The sequence below is a fragment of the Chrysemys picta genome, chromosome 9 (genome assembly GCF_011386835.1).
Source record: "Chrysemys picta bellii isolate R12L10 chromosome 9, ASM1138683v2, whole genome shotgun sequence".
Classification (NCBI taxonomy): domain Eukaryota; kingdom Metazoa; phylum Chordata; order Testudines; family Emydidae; genus Chrysemys; species Chrysemys picta.
Genome location: NC_088799.1, coordinates 47,704,839 through 47,726,685, shown reverse-complemented (window position 1 = coordinate 47,726,685; position 21,847 = coordinate 47,704,839). Strand labels below are relative to the sequence as shown.

The following is a 21,847-nucleotide window of genomic DNA, read 5'->3' as shown; positions in this document are numbered from 1 at the left end:
GCATGTGATTAGGAGAAACCACCCTCCTCGGGATTGAAAAGAGAATTTAACAGCAGGGCTCTTTGTCTGGGGAATCCCAAATTAATCTGTTTTTCCCATTTTGGGAATGTGCATTTGTTCTGATGGCTGTGAGCTGATAGGTTAATGCCATTAATCTCACAGTCCCTGATCCTCAGCTGCAGCCACAATGAACTCAGGGCAGCTGACGGCTGGGGACAAAGGCAAGTTTTATGCCACCCTTGCAGCTCCACAGCCTTGGAGCTGTCTTTGGAACGTCCCAGCCTCGAGCCAAATAGCCAGTGACAGCTGGCTGCCAGTGGCTTCCATTGGCAGCTCCAACAGATAGGAATTGTCAGAGCACAGAGATGTTCCTGCCAATGCCCCCTTTTCCCCAGGAATGAGGTGGCATAGCACCAACTCCATCATCTAGGGCTTCCCCTCTGCCGGGCCCATAGTACGTCATTTGGGCATAAAGTCCGTTGTCTCCCCCTGCACATGTGCATAGCTCCCGTAGGTTTGTGTGCCTTTTTATCCCCATGCTATGTGTAGCCTCGAGGTTTTGACGGCAAGTGTTTTTGACTCACTGTGGTTTTGGATTTGCTGCTAAAGGTGCTGCTCCTCCTCCAAAGAAGATCACATCCTGGTTTCTCTCCAAGGGGCAGGGAAAGACCCGGGATGACTCCGCTGACTACATCCCCCATGACATTTATGTCATTGGCACCCAGGAGGACCCCCAAGGGGAGAAGGAATGGCTGGAAGTTCTGAGACAATCCTTGCAGGAAATCACCAGTATCAGCTTTAAAATGGTGAGGAATCATGTCAGCTCAGAGCAAAGTGAGGATAGCACACTCCCCTAGCAGCTAGGAGAGACACAGGAATAACCAGCCTCCAGTCCACGCCTCCCTGTTCTTGAAGCGCCACATTACTGGGACCATCCTGCTGACAGAGAGGGGACTGAACATGTCTATGGACTCCATTACTTTTGAATCAGCTAGATGGCGAAGGCATTGTTGGAGCAGTCTGAGTCTGAGCACAGAGCCAGCCCCAGTGCTCCCAGTGCCTTCCAGCTGGGGCGTGAAGGATGGATCTTGGCCTTGGATCCACCCCTTCCCCCACAGTAGCACACTTACCTGCAATTAGGCCATTGTGCCATGGGAATGGCCCTCTTAGAGGAGAACATTTTTAAATTATTGGCATATCTTTTGAGACTGCTCTGGCCTCTCTCTCTCTCTGTGGACTCTGGCACTTTTTATTCCAGGTTATAATAAAGTTTAGGACTGACCAAACTGTGTTACAACCATGTTCGACCACTCCTGAGTTTCAGTGAGGGTGAGGAATAGTTTTAATCGTATCTGAAAGGTCACTGTGTATGGGGCCCCTAAGTGGCTCTTAGAATTTGCCTGTGAACAAATGAAGTTGTCTTTTGTGTAACCAAGGTGATCTAGGGATTAATTTGAGCATATCTGCATGCTAGGAATTGCACATGTTCTCCCCACCCACACAATCTAAGAACATGGGTCCATCCCTCAAAGAAAAATCTCAGTCAGTGAGTCCAAGTAGGTTGGGAAAGCCTTGGACAGACCAGATGTGTCTGGTGTCTCTGTGCCATGATATAACCATCAGTTTCCCATCCCCTGACAGATAGCAATCCATACGCTCTGGAACATCAGGATTGTCGTCCTGGCCAAGCCAGAACATGAGAACCGGATAAGCCACATCTGCACAGACAACGTGAAGACAGGAATTGCAAACACACTGGGTAAGGAGACAGAAACAAATCTAATCAGAGCGTCATCCACTCTGTGCCCACGGGGACTCTTGAAATGAACAGTTCTCTCTCAGCAAGATCACTCTGGGTCATGCTGAAGTGACCCTGGTCTTCCCCAACTAGGCATATATGAATCCCAGCATAGACACCCTGACGTCCTCTCGACCCCCTGCTCTGTCCCAGGCCCTGCCCCCACTCCACCCCTTCCTCCAAACCCCACCCCTCCTCTTCCTGCCCCCCACCTCTTTCCATCCCTTCCCCTGAGCGTGGGAGGGAAAAATTGTCTTCCTACTCAATTCTGGGCTCATAAATTTCCCCACTAAAGACTTCAGCCTGAGTGGGAGGGATCCCCCTTTCTGGATTGCAGATGGAAATTAAATTAGCTTTCTTAAAATTTATTTATTTTGCCTTCTTCAGAAAAACTTCCCCTGAACATTGTTCTATATGTGATAATTCTTCCTGCACTGATTAAGTCTGCCTCTCCTCTACCCCATCCCCCACTTCACTTAAAAAGTGTTATGTTCTTTATTATCTTTCTACTGCTCAGCCTGGAGGTGGATTGATTTCTTGATGTTTTTTGCTTCTTGTTTTTCCCAGGCAATAAAGGAGCTGTGGGAGTCTCATTCATGTTTAATGGAACCTCCTTAGGGTTTGTTAACAGCCATTTGACTTCAGGAAGTGAAAAGAAACACAGGTGAAATATGTCATTGCCTTTCAAGTTCAGGTGTTGATGTTCACAGTCAACCTGTGGAACTCATTGCCAGAGGATGTTGTGAAAGCTAAAAGTATAACTGGCTCAAAAAAGAATGAGATAAGTTCATGGAGGATAGGTCCATCAGTGGCTATTAGCCAAGATGGTCATGGATGCAACCCCATGCTCTGGGTGTCCCTAAATCTCTGACTGCCAGAACCTGGGACTGCACAACAGGGGATGGATCACTCTCTAATTGCTCTGTTCTGTTTATTCCCTCTGGAGCACGTGGCTCCGACCACTGTCAGAAACAGGATACTGGGCTAGATGGACTATTGGTCTGACCCAGTCTGGTTGTTCTTATGTTAGGAGTTGCTGGGTAATGTTCTCTGGCCTGTGCTATGGAAGAGGTCAGATTAAATGATCACCATGGTCCCTTCTGGCCTTAAAATCTATTATATGTTCACTGTGAATGCAGCTTTGGCTCACTAGACTAGAAGCTGCTGAGTACCCCAGTCAGTGCCTAAGTTCCCTCTAAGCTGCACGGCCATGCAGCTGTCTATTAAGCACCGTGCAGGCGCTCAGGGCTGTGGCACGCAGCGATGCCTCTACCAAAGCCCTGGACCTGCCACAGCACCCCTCCCCCAGTCCCGACCCAGCCTGGCCCTGAACCTGCCGCGGCGAGGGGACAGGTGCCCCTCCCCTGGCCCCAACCCAACCCAGCCCAGCCTGGACCTGCCACAGCCGGGGGAGAGGTGCCTTTCCCCCCCGAGCCCAGGTGCTGCTACAGGGAGAGAGAGCTGGAGAGAGTCCTCTCTCCACATCATAGCCCCGGGGAGCCCCACTGCACCCCAAACCCCTCATCCCCATCCCCACCCCAGAGCCCATACCCCCAGCCAGAGCCCTCACCCTCCTGCACCCCAGCCCTCTGCCCCAGCCCTGAGCCTCCTCCCACACTCCGAACCCCTTGGTCCCATCCCGCCACATGAATTTTGTTATTGCACCAATATGGAGGTGATGTGTGATATTACCTCCATATTGGTGCAATAACAAAATTCATTTTGGGAAAAATTAGAGAGAACACTGGTCAGTACATCACCATTTGGTCAGTAACCCTGGCTTTACCAGAAGTGGAAGCTGCTGGCATCTGAAAGTGGGCAGAGGAAATAGATAGAAAGGTGTTCTCAGAGCTGTGGAGAGATATCCCACGTATCTTACTCAAAGCAGCGTAGGCATGGCCCACCTGGCCTAGCCTGAGGAACTGCCACTATATGTCATGGAAACATCTTGATGATTTGCGCTGTCTAGAGAGAAACTGGGAGGTTTTTCTGCACAAGCACAATGTGGAGAGTGAAAATATCTCCCTAGTGCCAGCAGGAGGCACTGTCTCCTTTGTGGGCCGAGGTACACTGAGAGAGGGCTGGGAGGGTGGAGAGTGGATGTCCATTCATGGCATCACCAGGGGCAAATCCTCCCAGGCTGAGGGGCTTCGCAGGGAACAGTGGGAGAGGATGCCCCAACAGGGTCGAGTGTAGAGCAGAGAAATGTGTCTCTGGTAGGTAATCCCATTCCCCAAGCTGTTACATTATCAATAGAAAGAGATGGAGCCTGCGGTCTGGCCAAGCAGTGTGCCGCGCAACAGCCACGGGACTGTGGCTTTGTAGCCCTGGGGCCTGTCCAGTCCCTGGTGTAAGTTGGAGAAGCCTGAAAAAGCCATTTGGGCAGCTAAGGGTAGCTGGGATGGAGAGATGTGTTGGTCATGCTGCCTCTCTCCTGGGAACATCCCCTGCATCCGGTCTAGGTCAAGCAAGGGGGTGGCATAGAATTGCTGTACAGGAACTCTGCCAGCCGGGGCTTCACTTGCCATTAAGGAAATTCCCAGGTGCCTGGAGTGGCTGCCAGAATCTAGCCAAGAACCTTTTTATTTCTTGCTTTGTTTAAAAATGATGACTAAGATTCTGTGCCGGGCCGCCAGGAGGCGCAGCACAGAAAATCACAGCCCTGTGGAGGGATCAAGGATGGCATTAGAGCAGCTTTTGCACCCATTTGATTTTAGGCTTCTCTGGGAACAGAAACAGCCTCCAGCACAAAATGGAGCAGTCAGGAGCTTCTCTAAATTACTGTGCCTCCTCCATCAGGCTGCCATGCAGCACCTGAGAATCACCATAGCCGCATATGATACGAAGTCCGTTCCTGTCCCCTACTCCAGGACTCGCTGAGGTTGCCGGTGCAGTGCGTTGTTGTCCTAGAGTGCCTGCACCAGGGGCATTCTCCCTCACCTGGCAATGGCTCTCTGATTGCTGAAGCAGCACAGTCCTGGTTTCTTTTTATAGTTTGTTTCCCTTTCCCAAGGAAGGTGCAGTGATAATGCACTAATTACTGATAACTTCTTCAATTGCCACTGCCCAAATTCCCTCATCGGGGCATCCCTGAGCATTCAGGGGCTCCATAGCTGTCATCAGGCTCTATGTGAAGTGGAAGTGTGGGGTTCTCTAAAGAATGATAGCTAAAAACCTGATCTTTCTTGTACTTTGAGCCTAACTGTCTTCAGCTTGCTAAAGCAGCAGTCTCTGTCAGCCCCTAGCACTGAGGAACCCAATGGCAACAGAGTATGACAGGCAATCTTTGCTTGTTTTGTTAGGCGAAACCAGAACTACATGAACATTCTGCGCTTCCTGACACTGGGAGATAAGAAACTGAGTCCATTTAACATCACCCACCGCTTTACTCATCTCTTCTGGCTGGGAGACTTGAACTACCGAGTGGAACAACCTACATCGGTTAGCAGCCCCTCTTGATTCCTTGCTGTTCAGAAAAGCAGATACAAGAATTCCTGAAGTGGCAGATGTGCCTTTAATTGTGTTAAAGGTGTTGTCAACTTCTGATCTAGAGGAACATGGAAAAGAGAGAGAGAGCTGGAAAAGGGTGGGAGAAGGGGCCCCAAACTAACTGCCCCTTGCAAAAAGACAGAGAGACACTGGGAGAGAGCTGAAGTTGTCACCATATCTCCTCTCCAGAGATTAATGAGCCATTGGCCTACTAATGATGCCATCTGACATACCATCATTCTCCAGTTCTCCCCAATGACAACCATTCCCAAAACAGCACCGATCCTGCTGCCAACAAGAGAGAATGCCACGACCAGGAGAACACCCTTCTGCTCATTCATTTTACCCCTCAATTTGTTCTATAATGGCCCAGACCTAGTCAGAACAGGTGTTCAGATACTTAGGAAACAGGCAAGCCTTGTAAAAACTTTGGTAGATCCTTGATGGGCACGAGACTTGGTGATACTGTAGGAATGTCTGGTGCTGATGGGAATCAGGTGTTCAGGTATACATTCATATTTTGTTTGTTTGTCGTTTGATGGACAAGTGTCCTGTGTTATAGCCTGCCCACTAGCAAGGGAGTGTTTGTAAGGAGGTGGAGTGCATTCTGCAACTCTGACATTTCCTTGTTTCCAGGAAGCAGAGAATATTATCCAGAGGATCAAACAACAGCAGTATTCAGAGTTGCTGGGTTTTGACCAGCTTCTCATGGAGAAAAAGGACCAAAAGGTGTTTCTGCAATTTGGTAAGATTCTGTACTCTTCTACGCTTAACTCTACCCTTCTTTTAACTTTTCTGTGGCCACTCAAAGACTCTTTTTGCCAGAGCAATGTTGCAAGGATGGGACAGGAGAGTACTGAGCGTCTTACCAGGCCTAGAGCTTTCCTAAAGCCAGAACAATAACCAGCTGTCTCTCTGTTCCAGAGGAAGAAGAGATCACTTTTGCTCCAACTTATCGTTTTGAAAGAAATACCCGGGAGAAGTATGCATACACCAAGCAGAAAGCAACAGGGGTAGGTGGTAACTAAAATGTAATCCTCTCAATTCAAAAATATATGCTAGTGTAAGGAAAATAGCATCCAGAGAGAAAAGTGACCTAAAAATCGCTCTCCATTTCCTGCACAAATTAGGATTACAATTTGTAATGTTTTGAAAGGAGCCAAATAATGGACAACAATAATTTGGAACAAGCACACAGCCCTTTGGCAAGTGATTTCTCTCCTCTTCTTAAGAAGAACTTGTCCTTTCCTTTCTTCTTGACCTCAGTTCTTCTTTGGTTTGCAGATGAAATTCAATTTGCCGTCCTGGTGTGATCGAGTGCTTTGGAAATCATACCCCATGGTGCACGTGGTGTGTCAATCCTATGGTGGGTAGATAACAGATTGTAGATAGCAAAGAAATTGGTCTGAAACAGAAATGATTCACAGGGGTGTCTGTAGGATCTCCTTGCACTGCCAGGCTCTCAGCACAGGAGAGACATGATAATAAACCATGCAATTTGGAGTTACGTCTCCGATTATCACAGTATGCGGCTGGAAAATTAAGCCTGTTATACATTTATATGCAGAATACAGTTGAGATGGCTGCAGCACAAATGCTCCTTCCTTGGCTTGATTCTCTTTTCCAGCTTATAGCCACACTGTAGGGTTTGTTATGACACCATCTAGCTCATAGACTTTAAGGCCAGAAGAGACCATCATGATCATCTAGTCTAACCTCCTGTCCATTGCAGGCCACAGAACCTCACCCACCCACTCCTGCAATAAAGACTTCAAGTTACAGAGAATCCAGCATTTACTGTAGTTCAAACCAGCAAATGACCCAATGACCCATACTGCAGAGGAAGGTGAAAAACCCTCAGGGTCTCTACCAATCAGACCTAGGGGAAATTCCTTCCTGACCCCAAATATGGCCATCAGTTAGACTGTGAGCTTGTGGGTGAGACCCATCAGCCAGATACCTGGGAAAGAATTCTCTGTGGTAACTCGGAGCCCTCCCCATCTCCAGCAGTTGGAGATGTTTGCTACTACCAGTCGCAGATGGGCTATATGCTATTGTAGGCAACCTCCCAAACCATCCCCTCAATAAATTTATAAAGCTCAGTTTTAAAACATGTTATGTTTTTTGACCCCACTACTCCCCTTGGAAGGCTGTTCCAGAACTTCACTCCTCTGATAGTAGGAAACCTTCATCTAATTCCAAGCCTAAACTTATTGATGGCCAATTTATATCCATTTGTTCTTCCCTGGTGTTTGTCCCCTGGATGTATTTATAGAGAGTAATCATATCTATCCTCAGCCTTCATTTTGTTAGGCTAAACAAGCCAAGCTCCTTAAGTCTCCTCTAGTAAGGTAGGGTCTCCATTCCTCTCATCATTCTAGTAGCCCTTCTCTGCACTTGTTCCAGTTTGAATTCATCTTTCTTAAATATGGGAGACCAGAACTGCACACAGTATTCCAGGTGAGGTCTCACTAGGGCCTGGTATAATGGTCATGACTCGTCCCTGTCGCTACTGGAAATACCTCGCCTGAAGCATCCTAAGATTGCATTAGCCTTTTTCATAGCCACTTCACATTAGTTACTCATAGCCATCCTGTGATCAACCAATACACCTAGATCTTTCTCCTCCTCTTTTGCTCCCAACTGATACTTTCCCAGCTTATAGCAAAATTCATGTTGTTAGTCCCTAAGTGCATGACCTTGCATTTTGCACTATTAAATTTCATCGCATTTCTATTACTCCAGTTTTCAAGGTCGTCTAAATCTTGTATGATATTCCAGCCCTCCTTCATATTGGCAATACCTCCCAGCTTTGTGTCATCTGCAGATTTTATTAGCATACTCCCACTTTTTCTGCCATAGTCATTAATGAAAATGTTAAATAAGATTGGTTCCAAGGCTAGTAACTTCTCTCCAGCCTGACAGTTCACCTTTCAGTATGACCCATTGTAGTCTTCCCTTTAACCAGTTCCTTACGCAACTTTGAATTCTCATATTAATCCCCATCTTCTCCAATTTAACTAATAATTTCCCATGTGGAACTGTATCAAATGCTTTACTGAATCCAGGTAGATTAGATCTACTGCCTTTTCTTTGCTGGAAAATCAATCTTCTCAAAGAAAGAGATCAAGTTGGTCTGGCACAATCTACCTTTTGTGAAACCATGTTGTATTTTATCCCACTCTACACCCTTAATCTCTTGGCAGTAACAAGCCAGGGTTTCCAGCACTGGTACCAGCAGGATCGCCATAATTGTTGATGCCAGACCGTTATGGGCACTGTCTGGGTGGGCTGGTTTGCAGCAAAGAAGCCCACCCGGATAGAATGCAGTGTGAAATGTGTTGGTTGTCTTGATCCAATTATTTGATGGGCACCTACTTCAGAGCAAATCCCATCCTAACTGGCCATCCCAGCAATCTACCCATTGAATGGTCTTGGAGACCGAACTACCTTTCTTCTCTACAGGTGGGGCTTCCAGAGCCTGGGTAAAATACAGAGGGCCAGATCCTCCTCTTGGGAAATCAGCCTTGCTCCAGTGAAGTTAGTGGAACGATGGTGATTTGCAGCAGCTGAGAATCTGACCCACTAGCTTGTGGGGAAGCCTGCGTTGCTGCTGCCCATGCTGTGGCTGTCCTGTGGACAGCAGAGGAGTTCATTTTCCAGTGCCATCAATCTTGGGAGACTCATGAAAGGTGCCAAAGTCATTAAAAACTAGTCCAGACCAGTCCTGTGTCTACTGCCAGCATGTTGTATTTCCACTCAGTAGCCCCAACTCCAGCATCCCCTGCACCAGCGCAGGAGAGTTCCTTACATCACTCTTGAATTCCTCCCTCAGCTGATGCTAACAGCAGGGTTGATGGGCTTCCAAGAGAGCTACTTTTACCCTTTCTTGGCTAGAACAAGGTTCACTGTGGTATTGGGGAGAAATGAAAGGCATCCCAGAAGAGCCCTTAAAAACTCCTGGATATTGGGCACTGGGGTCTCATTGATCACACCCACATCCAACCATCTGAGTACAGTGCTAATATACCCTCCAGGCAGGTGAGAAGACGGCGTGCTCAGAAATCTCATCTGACAAAGTGGGCTGGTGTGACCATGAGGGCAAATTATACGCAGATAATTCAGTGTGTGGCTTTGGGAAATGAAGTTACTTTGGATAAATTGGCATCTGGGCTCCTTGTGTTCCACCTATGGTATTTGCTGGATGTCAGTGTAACCTAAGAACATCAAGCCAACACCCCTCAGCTACAAACAGGTGAAGTACATCCAGTTCAGAATACCTTGCTGTGAATTGTTCTCTAAGGGGGAATAACAGAGCTGTGTTCCTACACCATTTTCTTCCTCATTAGATTTGCTCTTCAGGTGTGCTGCTTATATTGCAAAGATGAACCAAAGATACTGTGACATACCAGAGTACAATCCAGACTAATGAGTAGCTGTGTCACTCCTGCCCTGCAACTTTGGGTGCCTTACAATGCCTTGATGAACTAGCTCTCACCTGGGCCGCTCACAAACATCTTTCCAGCATGCAAGCTATACCCTGAGTATCTGTGGGTAGCTGCAGCCTGCCAGCCACCCAGAGGTTACACTCTGGCCCTCACCAGCTTTGGTTATACTGCAGGCTATACCCCAGCATACCCCCAGTCCCAGAATTCCCCCCAGAGATGTATGTCCTGTACTACACAATCCTCTCCTGGACAATACAAAATATTTTAAGTCCATTATTCCTTAAAGGGAATAATATGCCAGCTCATTATCTCAAATAGTTATTCAGATACTTCAATTTAAACACACTAGATTAGAGAAAACAGTAAAATAAGTCTATAAGCTATGAAGAGAGATTTTAAGAGAGTAGAAGTAATGAAGCATAAAAGTCAGAAATGGTTACAAGAAAAATAAAGATAAAACATTTACTAATGCCTAACATAACAAACTATATCAGATTCAAGCAATGTTTCTCACCACATACTTTCAGCAGTCTTACTGACCCCTGTAGGTCAGGACCGCTCCCCTAGAGTCCAACGAATGCTTCCTTTGTCATGTCAGGTGCAGTGAATGCAATGGGCAGGAGGAGAGAGAGTGGTCCCTTGGGGTGTTTGCCCCTCCTTTTTATAGTTTCAGTCCCCCTCTTGAAAAACATTTCCAGCTGGGAACTAGGAGACAGAATCTATGTAGAAGGATATTCCCTGCTGGCTTTTTCCTCACCTGTTTGAGCTTTCTTTTTTTCCATCCCCACTTGATGACTCTGTTTACTGCTTAAATGCAAATTAAGGCAAGCGCACATTCCTTTGTCTAGGAGAAACCTGTTTGCCAACCTCAGTTTGGGCAGGGCTGTGGAGTTTGGAACATGTGTTAATAACATCATGGAGGAAAATCATATAACACAAATTTAATCAGGACAATACTGACGAGCATTGCCCCACTTACTTCTGCCCTGCTGGTGGTGGTGGCACTGCCTTCAGAGCTGGGCAGCTGGAGAGTGGCGGCTGCTGGCTGGGACATTCATGTTGTTTGCAATGCAGGACTATTTTTTTTTTAATCCCACTCCTGTCTCGCCCCCGCAATACCCACTCTATTTTTATCCTTCTCCCACTATTATGGCAGCAGGTGCTGCAGAACCTGCAGGATTCCAATTTCTTCATGCTCCCCAAGAGAACCTCTTACGCCCCGCTCCACCCCCCAGTTTGCATACCACTGGTTTACATAACTGTGTTTGATGCCTAGATTTCAAGATGAGGAGACTTAGAAATACCATAGATTAGAAGAGACAGTTAAAACAGTTACACAATTATGTTTTTCTGGAAAGCTACTGAATGACGATTATATTACAGTCATCTCTTTGGATCAGAACAGAAACCCGTGGCATTAACTGCCTTTCTTCTCTCATTGGCAGGCTGCACCAGTGACATCATGACCAGTGACCACAGTCCTGTCTTTGCTACATTTGAAGTTGGGGTCACCTCACAGTTTGTCTCAAAGAATGGTTAGTAAGGGTAGGGCATGCAAGAAATATGTAGATTCATATAAATGTGTTGCATACATTGAACAAGAAACTCAGCTCCAAGAGAGTTTCACTGAAAATGTGCAATCTTTAGTGTTCTTTTGGAACTGAATGGGCGTCCTTCCCTTTTCTAGATTCCAAGTACACAGAGTTCCAGGGGCAGATAGAATTCCTGAGCTGCTGTGCCACTCTGAAGACCAAGTCCCAGACCAAATTCTACATTGAGTTCTACTCCAGCTGCTTAGAAAGTAACGTTCTCCCTGTCTTCTCCTCTGTTCCTTACAAAGTTCTCTGCTTATTTTGATCAACTCCCTTCCTCTCACTTTGATCAAAATAAATGGGCAGTGTAGGTTATTTGTGTGACTGCAGAGAAGGTGCAAGGGATGTTACAGGTATGTTGTGATTTGTATGTCGCTCTATATTGTTACTGACAAAATCTGAGCAATGCAGCCATTTAGTTGTAATAATGTGTTATCGACAAGGATCTTCCTTGTGCCCTTTCTTCAGTCTTATTTGGAAATCTGCTCATCTCTTTTAACGAGAGAACTTTGGTGTTCTCACTTGTCAGATAGGAAAATCTTTGCTTAGCGAACACTCTAATGATTACATTTCCAATCATGCTGCTGTAAGTAATTGTGTGCTTTCAAAATAAAGGGATTAATATTTGTGCTACTCTCGGTAAAAATTAATTAATTAATTAATTGGTTCCTGTGGTTTCAACAGAATAAATCAGAGGATCAAATGAAAGTGAAAGGAATTCCACTGAGATGATTCTGTGAATAGTTCTGCATTTCAGTGCTGAAAATTGTATCCTGTATTCCACAGCTAAAGGGCTATAGTCTCAGCTGAGTATGTAATGTGAGACCACACACCCATGCTGTGTTTGTTACGCTATTCCCCATCGCTGGGCCAGTCCTCTAAGTGGGACAGCATGCCTCTGCTGTACGCTTCATCACATTATCCTCATGTCAGAGAGCTGTGTCAAAGACAGTTCCAGAAAAGATTATTTTTTGGCTGCATCAAAATTTGCATAAATTTCTATGGAAACAGTGTATTACCAGGCTTAAATTAGAATTTCAAAAGTGTGCTATCTTGAGTGGCGTGGGAAGAGCTGTCATGTTCTTACCCTCCTGTCCATGCCTGTACTGAATCTTTTAATGCCAAGTTTGACTGTAAAATAAAATCACTTAATGATTACACAGTAAGGTCATTTGCAAATTTACCTCAAGGTCCAACCCTCAAGCATCCCAGAGCTTTCAAAATCTTGTGCCCAAAGAGAAAAAATCAGAGCAAGTCCTTTTGGGATCCAGCATCTGAAGGCATCTTTGCTACTGAGTTCTTGCTGTGGGGGAGGTCTCTTTCTCGCCTGGCCAATGATCTCCTTTTGTATCACTCTTTGCAGGTTTTGTAAAGAGCCAGGAAGGGGAAAATGAGGATGGGAATGAAGGGGAACTGGTGGTGAAGTTCATTGAGGCCCTTCCTAAGGTAAGTGGAAAATATTTTTTCACACCCATTTTAGAGAAATCCTCTGTCTGCATGTTTGATAAACAGCAACCAAACCTTTTGTTCATATAAAAATTGGTTTTAAGTGCTAGGCTCCATTTTGGAAAGCAGCATGAAGATTAATAGTTTCCATGTTTTCTTTGTCCTGCTAGTCAGTGGTTCTTCTTGGTATCCTTGAAAAAGGCCCAGGCATTCAGATTGGGAAAATGCTTTATTCAGCGCAGGTTAAATGCCTCACTCTTCCAAGGTGGAACTCTTACCAACACAGGGAGGAAATGGCCTCTTAAAAAAAATAAGGTGCATATAGTAGAAAATATTTACCTGTTTCTAAACCAGAGGGCAAGCCTATGTTAAAAGGACCATGAATGGGCTAGCACTAGTATTCTGTGCTATTGTCAGAGACCCAAATTCAGTTATTGGGCTAGTCGCTGTTCTTCTACTCCCTGCACTGGCAGGGGCTGGAGAAGCTGCAGCAGTGGCACTCTTGGACTGGGCAAGACTGAGCCTTTAACTACCCTTGTGGATAATCCAAGAGGAGAACTGTTAGGTTCAGAAAGGCTGGCCTGGCCAGGTAGTTTGGGGAATGCTCTGCAGGGCCTTGCAGGGCAACCCCCATAAGCTTAAAGTAAGTGAACAGAGTGATAGCCACATAGTGTGGAGCAGATTGAAATTAGGCTCCAAATCACTTCCGCCTGGGGATTTTCAGTCAAAAGGAAGTACTGCAGTGGTACTGTGTGTAAATGTCTGATGTGCAGCCTCCCAGCTGGGAATGGGAAGGAGGTATTTTAGAAATGGATTGTGTTCGATCTTACATCTTCAAACATCATTGAAGAGAGCTGGGTTGTGCATTAAATTGGCAGGAATCCTCAGGGTCCTGTCTGGTTGAGCCTTGCTCAGTCTAGGCCCAGGTACAAAGGGAGAACTTTATTTCTGTGTGCTTTTCCCTCCACTGTATTGACCCCTGTGGGCTTGTCCTTGCAGCTGACTCCGATTATTTCAGACCCGGAGTACCTGCTGGACCAGCACATCCTGATAAGCATTAAGTCTTCAGACAGTGATGAATCGTATGGTAAGTGCCTACCTCTAACGCAGGGTATGAGTCAAGCTCTCCTTAGATTGTTCCAAATCACCGAAAGAGTGGGAGAGAACGGCAGTAATTATTACAGCCTGAAGTTGTAACGGTGCTCTGTATTCTGATGTAGAGTTTAATACATATGACATGCAGGCCGTGTGCAACATTCTGTGCTAATGTGGATTAAAAGAATCAGCACTATAGACATCATCTGTGCAAACTGGATCAGCCTGAAAATGAAGGGATTTAAAGGAAATGTGCCCTGCTGGGATTAGAGCCGAGCTCATTCTCTGTCATATTCAGTTTATCCAGGACTTGTAAATACTGCTTCACTTGCATACTCCGTATCTGATGGATAAGAGACCACTTTTTCCAGGGCCCGAGAGAAATTCACTATCAATGCTCAGCCAAATTCACTATCACATTCTGCTCAGCCAAAGGACTGCAGTCCTGACTTAGAGAGGGCCACTCTGTTGGCATCCGCTTAGTTCAGACGAGGGTCACAAACTGTTCTGAACAATAATGGAAGCTCAGAGAGCCAAAGTCATTAATGGTGTCTGAAGTATCCTGTACAAATCCTTATTGAATACCTGAAAAAGGGAAGTGAATGCTCCTTACCCCCCTGAGTTTGCAGATATCACACAATCCATATTGTGATTTAAAGCAAAGATTCTCTTTTCAGTCACATTTGAAGGTCCCTTTATTCAGTTTGTACAGAGATAATAGATGACTGAAGTGACAGAGAGAGACGATGCTAATCATTTCTCAGCTCCAGACTTCCTCCCTATTTTCTAGGTGAGGGCTGCATTGCCCTGAGAATAGAAGCTACAGAATCGCTAGTACCCTTCCATACTGTGCTAACGCACCATGGTGAGAGAACAGGGGTCTTCCAAGGTGAAATCAAGTTACAGACATCGCAAGGAAAGCAGAGAGAGAAACTGTATGGTAAGAGCCTGGCCCTTGGAGGGCTCACTCCAGATTACTGCGATCTTACCCACAAGGGCCTGATCTGATTCCTGTCAAAGAACTGGAGCTTATTTTAGCAGCATTTTTTAGTTCATAACAGCCAATAGCTTTTGATGGTGGCCCTTGGGATCCAAAGATGATCAAGCTCTTCCTGGGGACCGTACTTGAGCAATTCCAGAAAAACACAGCCGTCACATTCAGGTCCTCCTCTTTCTTCTGCATGTGAATTAACAGACTGAGGGAGCCCTCTACCTGTCTCTCACTAAGGCAGAGTTTGTTGAATTATATTACTGCTTTTCCACTTGTGATGGCTGTATAACAGGGAGACAGATTTGCCTCTGGTCTAGACACCTGTAGGTACATGGAAAAGGGCACTAAGGACTCTCAAACTGCAGTTGCTCAACTAAAGGAAAATGAGCCTCCTTTTCTAGCTTGCTAGGTATTGTTCTCTTAATCCCACAGCAGCACGCTTCAGAACACAAAAGTTACCATGTATTTTTGTTAGTAATAAAAACTGCACTTTGAATGTCTGTAGTGCAGCTCAACTGGATACCTGCCATGCCCAGAATGTGGCTACTGCAGTCTCTAAAGAGGACAGAAAAATATTAAATTCCATTCCTAGGAATTAATTACCATTACTGTCTGCTCAGGAGAAACTAACACGCAGGCTCATGCTTTGACATAACGAAGTAGGTATCAGCAGCCAGAAAGGCTCAACCATTTATATTGTGTGACAATAGTAGTATGCTCAAGCCAACCATTGGAGAAAAGAGATGCTGCTAAATATTCATCATCCTCAAATGCCTGCTGCTGTAGGATTTTACATTTTTAAGCCCTTTACAAACATTGTTTAATTCTCCCAGCACCCCTCCGAGGTAGGACACATGTATGCACATACTTCATTTTACACATCAGGAGTCCTACTAAATTCACTGGAATTATCACTGTGAGTAAAATTATGCAGATACATAAGTGTGTCTAGGATCAAGGCCTTTGGTTGCAAGTGTTTTGGGGCAGGCACTTTTGTCTTCTACTTGTCAGTAAAGCACGATGTGCATTGATGGCGTTACAGTAATAATAGCTGCACTATTTAAAATCTAAGAAGATGTATGTCCTGGCTATCCGATCCTGATTGGATAAGACAGCACGACTTTCTTTTGGAAGACCTCCATCCTTCCTTGTCCTGTCTATGCACTGACATTCTGATAGGCTAAGACATATAGCTAGATACAGGCATTAATGCAGCATAGCTCAGAGCCCTGAGATTTGAAGTTGTAAGATGAGACTGTGACCCACTCGTGCTCTTTCATGCCTCTTCTTTGCCTCCAGATTTTGTAAAGATTGAACGGGATGAGACTGCTGGGCAGAAACCAAAGGGCATCAGCAGCCTGGATCTCACCAAAGAGTGGGAGCAATCTATCAGGTAAAGAGCCAACAGATAATTCAGACCCCCAGAAGCGGTCAGCCTGCAGTTCAGAGCTGAGTGTAGGAGTGGCTCTCACTGGAGGTTGTGAGTGTATTACAAAACAGATCTGGTAGGAGCTGGACAGCTGCTCCTGTACCCCCCTTACAACTACCAGTCTTCTCGGTTTTGCTGGTAACAGCTACAGAGTCAAGATCTCCCCCATTGTCTTTCCAAGTAAAGGAATGGGATGATGGTAGGTTTCTGTGCACAGGAGAGTGGAACCAAGAATAAACTGTCTGACAAGGCAGTACATGACAATGGATTCGTTAGGCTGTGGTCCTGTCCCTGTCCTAAAAAGGGCCTTTTCCCTCCAACAGAAAATCAAAATCTACTCACTTGATGGCTAAAGAAGCAGCAGCTGTTGCTCGCTTTCGGGGAAATGCTTCCTCTCCTCCAGACGCACAGGGCAAGGATGACATGTTACGGTAACCTCGCTACTTTAACTCTGCCAGCTTGGGCGTGGGAGCCGAACTCAGACTGGTGCCTTTCCCAGCGAGGCACCGGACGCTTCAGAGTGACTCCAAGGAAGGAGGTCTTACTGCTTCAGTTTATACATTCCACAGGACCCATTTTCTGTCTAGGCAGTTGGCTGCCTTCCCCTCCCAGTCCATAGAGATAGGCCAGATTTCTGTACTCTGAATGCAGTAGCATGGCACTAGCCTGCACACTGCTATGCAGCATTATGATCTGCTCATTGAACAAGAAGCCTTTAGAAGGGCTTCTGGGCCCTATAAGCAGCTACAGAGTAGTGCATGGACTACTTCACACCACAGGAGCCTATTGGGGGGTGAGTTGAGGGGTGAGTGGTGACCCTGACCTGGCAGCCCCCTCTGCAAAGGTCCTGAGAAGGGAGCAGCCAACAAGCCTCCCACACAGTGGGCATTAGGCTCTTTCCTTAGTAGCTGTCTGTTCATGAGAGCTTTTGGCAGGGAACTGTATATTTTCCTCTGATCATTCCCTTTTTTCAGCAGCTCCACCCCTACGGACATCAGCAATCCCAACTATATGGGGGTGGTCTCTTTCTCTCAGCAACTCTCTGCACCCGGCCAGCTTAAGCAGAGCCCTTCATCAGACCAGCCATCTGCTTTCTGGACCTATGACCAGCAGCCTAAAGAGAACGTCCCTGTGATGGGACACCGGGAGTCTACCTCCACGCCTTCCTCCCAGTCCCCCCTGTCTCCGAAACCATCCATTCAGCCTACGACAAACCGAAGTTCTGGCCCCAGGAGTCAAGAGCATGTGTGAGTCTTTGCCCTGGCACTGGTGCTCTGCTGGTCTCCCCCATTTCCCACCCCAGCACAGTCACGGTTTTGTTATCTGTGTGGTGGGCTGGAGGTGCAGTGAGTTACTCCATTGGCCCTTGACCTCTAGAGAGGTGATTGAGATGGGTGCTGGCTCTGCACATGCTAAGGGAAACTAGTGCGACAACTCCTCAGGCCTGTGCTACAGCCCAAAGTCAAAGCTCTGTAGGTAATTCCTTCCCAACCTCGATTGTGGGGTGAGGGGAAAGAAAGGGTGGAGAACTTCCCCTAGCCACCCAGAAGTGAAGGGGAGAATGTAGGATAGCCCCCTCCCATCTGGCAGAAGGAGTGCACCCTCACGTTTGCATGCCATGCTTTCGGCTGCACTTCTGTGCAGTTCAGCAAATTCTAGTTTGTTTCAGAATTTAGTGCCCAGGTGTCGGAGTAATCACCAACCTTGATGCAGAATTTAAATCCATCCATCATATATATCTCTTGTTTGCCAAGCTTCTCGGTGATTAGGTTATACCGCACCCATGTAACCCCCGTCCTCATTCCATTTCTTCTAATGGAACCATTGTGATGGGTTTTTATCTGGGACTGGAGTGTAGTTTCCTAGTAAACCCCTTTGCCACTCTACAAAAATGGAGTTAACAGGAGCCTCCATCCCAAGCACTGGCCCCCTCTTCCGCGGAAAACTCCTTACTGCTTCTTCCCTTGCCTTTCTCTACCGCTCCACTGCCCCGCACAGAATGCCACTTCACACTGTCCAAGGAAGGCATCCGGAGCGAGGAATGTAGCTCATTCACAAGCTCCCTTGAACATGTGCCATTTATCCCCCATTCCACTCTGTCCAACAAGAGCAGAGTTGCCCTTTGAGTGTTCAAGCTGTCGTGTGATCACCTGGTGAAAGCTTCACCAGCGCAGCACCCACAGAACCTCACCCATCCCTTTCTACAGCAACTCTCAGTCAGGCATGAGGTTTTCGTTAGTTTTAATTCAAGGGGTTGCAGGCTCCACTGAACACAAAGTAACCCTCTCACCCCTGCAATACACAGTTATTGAGGGATGCCTTATTCCTTCCCCTGAACCACCTAGCATTGGTACCAATAGGAGATTGGTTGTAATGGCCTAACTGTGACATTGGTATGGTAGGAGTTCTTATGCTAACATTCTAGAGACCTCCATTCCAATCCCCTCCGCCATAAGTGAAGAGATCTATTTATTCAATCAGATTGGTGCTCTTCTCAAAACCATCACAGTACTTGGCACAATTGGGCTCCGTTGCTAATCTCTGTTTAAAAAGAAACCAGGTTTTGTCAGGACTGAGCTCTGGGGGGGAGTTTGCCCAGCACCATGCCTACCCATCCTCAGCTCTCCTATCAGTAAAGCTTATACAAAGCAAAAAACCTGCACCATTCTGTTCTGTCCCCACTGGTTTGACTGGTATTCTGTTATCTCCCTGCGCCTCCTTTTCCTCTCTGCACAGTCAGCGTCATTCTCTCATGGTCACTTTTCTATTCACTCTCCCTTCTTTAAGTCACTCAGTGACCACTCCTAATTACACCTGTCATTTTCATATTGCCTTGCTGGTTGTAGGCCAGCTGACATGGGAAAAAGTGTGGCGGAGCCTTTGCTTCAAGAGGAAATTCAGCAGAAGCCCGAGATGTTTGACAACCCACTGTACGGTGCCATGAGCTCTAAGGGGAAGGTGGTATCCAAGAAGGAACAGGACTACACCCCAGTCTTGCGAAAGGAGCACCAAGTTATTCCGAATCATGGCGCCCTTCTCACTAAGCCGCAAGATGCCGACAGCAGCAAGTCTTCCAACAAGCAGCCATCCCCTCCTTTCCTGATCCCCACGCCCAGATTCCGGTCCTACACCTGCTCCAGCCAATCTGAGGAAAAGACTATAAGTGAAAAGGCTCAGGGCAAGCAGAAGCCCACTGCCTCCTTAGAAAACCCAGCACCACTGAAAAAACCAGTCAAGCCCTCAAGGTCTGAAGTAGGTCCAAGCAGTCAGGGACAGTTCAGCAAACCACCTCTTCCTACAAAGAGCCGGGCAGTACTAGACATGCAGACTACCAAGGGCCGAGACTACCGGGAGAGTTCAGACCTCCCTCATCAGGGAAAGCATCGAACCGAAGAGGGGACAGTTGGTAGGACAGCCACACCGGTATGTTGCTTGTGGGAATTGGAGGGATGGAGGAGAAGGTGTATTAGTTTCACATGATGCTGTAATTACTTTCACACTGTTTGAACCAGGTATGCTGGGCAAAAACTTCAGATGCTTTAGCGCTCACCTAACTCAAATTGCTTTACTCTAGAAGATCAAAACTTGGCCTGTGTATGGTTCAAGGGTAAGTTTGCTTTGCCAGGTTAATAAAAAAGGGGTCAAGATACTGATCAGTTGAAAATGCTTACCAATCTAAGCAGTACTGTTGTCCAGAAATACACATCAAGCTGCCACTTGAAATAATAAATAAAGCTCCATCTAAGTGCATTTATTTAATTGGACCATCCTTTGAGTTTTGCCCTTTATTAAAATAAAAAGGGGACTTAGTGAAGTTTTTGTGTTAACAAGAGGGACTGGAAAGGCAAGGGGACAGATCGCAGGAAGTGGGGAAGGGGATGAAGTGAGGGGGAGAAACATGGGTAGGGGACAAGAAGGGGAACACAAGACATGAGTTATGTCTGCTCATGTCTCTGGTAAGTTATCCAGTATATAGAAGCAGCAGTAGATAAGCTGAGGGACTGGTGTCTTTTCTTGTCTCCACAGTGACTGCAACATGGCAGATGGCATCCTGGGAGGAACCCTAAAGGGAAGAAACAAGATTACCACTTTGTTCACATTACTATCCTCTGGTCTGGTGTTGAAAGGACTGGGGCGTTTTATTTTTGAGAGTGTCTCTTTCTCTTTATCATTATAAAAGTCTTCTAGCTGAGAAATTTAGCACAAGTTGTTCAGATGAAGAAGAGACAGGACAACAATGACAAATGCAAGAGGACAAGGTTCCCAGTTAGCCTTCTGCAGTGTCACTTTGGTACTTAATCTAGGAGGCAAGGAGTTAAATACCTTAGGACTCTTTTGGAGAAGAGGAAGGACATAAGGACAAAGACATGGGGTGGGTGGACGGAAAGAGCCCTCTGCACAAACAAACTAAAACCTTTATCTCAAGTTCCAAAATCCCAATCCTGAGTGACAGTTACTCCAAAGGAAGCATCTTGACAGTGATACAGCTCCCAGAGTAGGTCACCCCAATGGAGCAAGGAGTCAGGGGAGGCTTGAAAGAGTTTGAACAATGCACGTTTAAGAGTGTCACATCGTATAGGGTTTCAGCCTTGTCTCTTGTGGAACCCCAAGCTGTGTACAGGCATCCACCGGATACAGGCATCCATGGAGAGTATGGGGATTTGTTCCCTGGCACTGCAGCTCGTTTTTAGCAACTAGTGCTGTTCCTCCTTCACAGAAGCATCTCAGGCAAGAGTGAAAGGGCAGACTACACGCAGGAATGGGAGTGGTAGATTGGGCCCACGTATGGTCTATAAATGTAGACCGGAGGGAAAATCAGTCAATCCAGCCATTTTATTTTTGTTTTTATGGGAGTCACTCTACTTTAAAGGACAGTTGGCTGGTTGGTTTAGTAGCATCCTATTAGATTCATGCTGACCTTATTGTATTTTTGATCATTGCCTGAGAACTAATCATGTTAACATATTTGTAATTTCTATATCTATGTTAAGTACTAGTGCAGTGGTTTACAGTGACTCTGGGCCTATTTGTGACTTGATGCTTGCTACTGTTCCCTGTTCATTACTAAAAAAATAAAAATTAGACTAATTTCTAACCATCCCTTATTACCTGTCTTGTTTACTTCATATTAGTTCAGTTCTGTACAACTCACTAAATGAAAATAGTGCCTGCCCAGAGTCACTTATTTTGAGACACCAGAAAAGATCAAATGTACCAGGAAGGCCAGAAGGGAATAACTTGGAAGATTTGATATTGTTGATTTGTTATCCTCTCCTCCACAAAGCATCTACATTAGGGTGATTTCCCCCAGTAGCAATGCAGCTGTACTTGTGTACATAGGACTCAGGTTTGTATCCACCTTTTTGCAGAACAAGTTTTATGACTGTGGTAAAAATGCTTGAGCCTAATCTACATTCATGCTTAATTGGTGGTAATGGCACTTGCTGAAAGATAGGTCTGGATTTTTCTGGAGCAGCCCAGGCCTAGCACAGATTTGGGGAGGTGGATGCGGGAGAGCGGTCCATGCATACAAAATTCTTCCCAGGACTGATTTCTCTA

At 46.2% G+C, this 21,847-nt stretch overlaps 1 protein-coding gene across 5 annotated transcripts in view; it reads left to right on the top strand.

Moving 5' to 3' along the window:
• Window positions 1-21,386, top strand: part of INPP5D (inositol polyphosphate-5-phosphatase D) — a 78,294-nt gene extending 56,908 nt beyond the window's left edge. The window contains exons 12-28 of one of the 5 annotated variants that reach the window (XM_008174952.4): window positions 610-806; window positions 1,642-1,759; window positions 2,366-2,462; window positions 5,101-5,239; window positions 5,924-6,032; window positions 6,212-6,300; window positions 6,572-6,653; window positions 11,181-11,270; window positions 11,423-11,536; window positions 12,691-12,773; window positions 13,773-13,860; window positions 14,659-14,808; window positions 16,159-16,252; window positions 16,612-16,719; window positions 17,266-17,535; window positions 19,135-19,711; window positions 20,315-21,386. In XM_008174952.4, the coding sequence (XP_008173174.2) occupies window positions 610-806; window positions 1,642-1,759; window positions 2,366-2,462; window positions 5,101-5,239; window positions 5,924-6,032; window positions 6,212-6,300; window positions 6,572-6,653; window positions 11,181-11,270; window positions 11,423-11,536; window positions 12,691-12,773; window positions 13,773-13,860; window positions 14,659-14,808; window positions 16,159-16,252; window positions 16,612-16,719; window positions 17,266-17,535; window positions 19,135-19,711; window positions 20,315-20,317 (2,408 nt within the window). In that variant the 3' untranslated portion in view covers window positions 20,318-21,386. Of the gene's footprint in view, window positions 1-609; window positions 807-1,641; window positions 1,760-2,365; window positions 2,463-5,100; window positions 5,240-5,923; window positions 6,033-6,211; window positions 6,301-6,571; window positions 6,654-11,180; window positions 11,271-11,422; window positions 11,537-12,690; window positions 12,774-13,772; window positions 13,861-14,658; window positions 14,809-16,158; window positions 16,253-16,611; window positions 16,720-17,262; window positions 17,536-19,134; window positions 19,712-20,314 lie in introns of all 5 variants that reach the window. The other 4 variants (XM_008174951.4, XM_065556141.1, XM_008174953.4 and 1 more) reach the window with 4 other exon arrangements.
• Window positions 21,387-21,847: the final 461 nt, after the last annotated feature.